The sequence below is a fragment of the Arachis duranensis genome, unplaced genomic scaffold (assembly GCF_000817695.3).
Source record: "Arachis duranensis cultivar V14167 unplaced genomic scaffold, aradu.V14167.gnm2.J7QH unplaced_Scaffold_56061, whole genome shotgun sequence".
Taxonomy (NCBI): Eukaryota; Viridiplantae; Streptophyta; class Magnoliopsida; order Fabales; family Fabaceae; genus Arachis; species Arachis duranensis.
In genome coordinates, this window is record NW_026264960.1 from 18139 (window position 1) to 21282 (window position 3144).

The window sequence follows — 3144 nt, forward strand, 5'->3', positions numbered from 1 at the left end:
CGGAGGCAGGTCGCGTTACAGCGTTGGCTGGGGGGCGGTGCAACAGATGCCGGGCGCGTTGCAGCGTTGGCTGGGCGGCGTTGCAACGGAGGCAGGTCGCGTTACAGCGTTGGCTCGGGGGCTGATGACTACGCATCATGTTATGTTTTTCTATGCTTTTTCATATAAAAATCAATTCATAATGCTTAATTATGGGAGTGTTTTGGTGATTAAATTGAATATTGCTTTGATTGCTTGAGTTAATAAATTTTGTAGGAAATTATGGAAAATGAAGCAATAAAAGCACTAATAGAGGAAGCACACTCCCAAGGTGGCAAAAAGTTGGAAACAAACTCAAAGAGAAGCAAAGAGGATTTGCAACCCTGACCTCTTCACACTCCAACAAGAATAACTCGAGCTACAAAGCTCCAAATGAAGTGATCTCAGTGTCATTAGAAAGTAGACTTCTAGAGCTTTCCAACCATATATAACACTTTATAGTTGACACTGATTTGAGGGGACAAATTGCTATTCGTTTAGCTTCACAATTTCAGCGTAAAACAAGTCCCTGCAGTTCGCCAGACTGACCTCTTCACCTTCAAAAAATCATAACTTGGGCTAGAAAAGTCCAATTGACATGCTTCCAGCGGCGTTGGAAAGCTGAGATCTAGGGCTTTCCAAAGATATATAATAATATATAGTGGACATTCAATTTGGAGACCCAAACAGACCAATACTTCAGCGTGTAAGGTTTTTCCAAACCTTCAAAAGCCCAAAATGCCACTTCAATGACACTCCACATTGGGCCACTTCCAAATACTCCAATCCCTTCATTTATTCTTCAATGTTTCAAGCTTCTATGAAGGGAGTTAAAAGTTCACAAGCCCAAGTCAAGCCACAAGTAACAATCAATCAAGGCCACAAGAATCATCTAGAACTAATTAGGAAATTTGCATTTGATTGTAATTTCATTTGAATTTGTAATTTAAGTAGCTTATAAATAGGGCCTTAGATTCAACATTTGAGAGACACCATGGAGGGGTGGAGGTGACTCCACTCCCCTTTCACTCTCATTCTCTTCTCTTCTTCCATTTTCTTTCATTCACACTTTAGTAAATATTTTTGTTATGATGAGTTTCTAATTTCCAACACCCCCCTACGGCCCCCGGGGGAAGAATGGGCCGTATAGAACGCAAGCGGATCCCCGAACGGCAAAACCGACCTCAACCGGCTTAACTTCTGTAACGGCTCGGCAGCCTATTATAGGGAGGCGTCCCCAGTTGCTCAGACTCGACCTGGCCGAAGGATTGCTGGGCGCAATGCCAGCACTACGCTCGATGCCTGGTCCCCCCCATAGGCAGCAAGACCCGGTACGCGGTCAACCGGGGAAGGACGTGACCCGAGGGAGAGCTGGCACCCGCCGAGGTCGGGCCACGCCTAGACTCGGCACGTGGTCCACGTAGAAAGACGCGCCCGGGAAAGGGTGAGCAGGCACCCTCGGATGCCGGGCGCGTTGCAACGTTGGCTGGGGGCGTTACAACGGAAGTCGAGCGCGTTGCAACGGATGCCGGGGTCCGTTGCAACGGAGCAGGGCGCGTTGCAACGTTGGCTGGGGGCCGTTGCAACGGATGCTGGGCGCGGTGCAACGGAGGCAGGGCGCATTGCAACGGATGTCGGACGCGTTGCAACTTTGGCTGGGGTCGTTGTAACGGAGGCAGGGCGCCATGCAACGCTGGCCGTGGCCGTTGCACCGAAGGCAGGGCACGTTGCAGCGTTGGCTGGGGGCCGTTGCAACGGATGCTGTGCGCGTTGCAACGTTGGCTGGGGGCGTTGCAACAGATGCTGGGCGCGTTGCAGCGTTGGCAGGGGGCCGGTGCAACGGAGGCAGGTCGCGTTGCATCGTTGGCCGGGGGGCGTTGCAACGGAAGCCGGGCGCGTTGCAACGTTGGCTGGGGTCGTTGCAACGGAGGCAGGTCGCGTTGCAACGTTGGCTTGGGGCCGTTGCACCGGATGCTGGGCGCGGTGCAACGGATGCTGGGGTCCGTTGCAACGGAGGCAAGGCACGTTGCAACGGATGCCGGACGCGTTGCAACGTTGGCTGCGGTCGTTGCAACGGAGGCAGGGCGCCATGCAACGTTGGCCGTGGCCGTTGCACCGGAGGCAGGGCGCGGTGCAGCGTTGGCTGGGGGCCGTTGCAACGGATGCTGGGCGCGGTGCAACGGACGCTGGGCGCGTTGCAACGATTGCTGGGCGCGGTGCATCGTTGGCTGGGAGCGTTGCATCGGAGGCACCCGCCGTTGCAACGTTGGCTGGGGGCCGTTGCAACGGATGCTGGGCGCGGTGCAACGGATGCTGGGAGCGTTGCAACGGAGGCTGGGGTTGGTGCAGCATCGTTGGCTGGGAGCGTTGCATCGGAGGCACCCGCCGTTGCAACGGATGCTGGGCGCGGTGCAACGGACGCTGGGCGCGTTGCAACGCATGCTGGGCGCGGTGCATCGTTGGCTGGGAGCGTTGCATCGGAGGCACCCGCCGTTGCAACGGATGCTGGGCGCGGTGCAACGGACGCTGGGCGCGTTGCAACGCATGCTGGGCGCGGTGCATCGTTGGCTGGGAGCGTTGCATCGGAGGCACCCGCCGTTGCAACGGATGCTGGGCGCGGTGCAACGGATGCTGGGGTCGTTGCAACGGAGGCTGGGTTTGGTGCATCGTTGGCTGGGAGCGTTGCATCGGAGGCACCCGCCGTTGCAACGGATGCTGGGCGCGGTGCAACGGATGCTGGGGTCGTTGCAACGGAGGCTGGGTTTGGTGCATCGTTGGCTGGGAGCGTTGCAACGGAGGCACCCGCCGTTGCAACGATGGCTCGGAGCGTTGCAACAGAGGAGCCAAATTTTCATATCTCACAATTGGCTCGTGCACTTTTTCTGAAATTTTGAGGGAACCTTGGTAATATTATTTAAAGGCTGCAAAAAAAAATCCAGGTCAAAAATCGCACTTTTGCTCCGTTTTTCATTTTTTTTGAATTTCCGACTTTTTGGGTGGGAAAAAATCGGCAAAAAAAATCCACACGGTGTAAATTCACCAAATTTGGTGGATGGAAAGATCTTATTTTTCTAGAGATTGTCGCAAAAAAAGGCGTCAAAATTCGACCTCTAGAGCAGTTTCCTT

The 3144-nt window shown here is 54.5% G+C and overlaps 1 protein-coding gene across 1 annotated transcript; it reads left to right on the forward strand.

Annotated features, from left to right (window-relative positions):
- Positions 1 to 1543: 1543 nt before the first annotated feature.
- On the forward strand, positions 1544 to 2912 carry LOC110277298 (uncharacterized). The gene is made up of 2 exons (XM_021134465.1): positions 1544 to 2266; positions 2397 to 2912. Exons 1-2 carry the CDS (start codon positions 1544 to 1546, stop codon positions 2910 to 2912), a joined length of 1239 nt encoding a protein of 412 aa, XP_020990124.1.
- Positions 2913 to 3144: the final 232 nt, after the last annotated feature.

Excerpts from the sequence above, each read along its gene's own strand:
- LOC110277298 (XM_021134465.1), top strand. The coding sequence starts at position 1,544 with ATGCCGGGGTCCGTTGCAACGGAGCAGGGCGCGTTGCAACGTTGGCTG. Across the intron at positions 2,267-2,396 it reads CTGGGAGCGTTGCATCGGAG|GCACCCGCCGTTGCAACGGA; the intron begins GCACCCGCCGTT and ends GTTGCATCGGAG.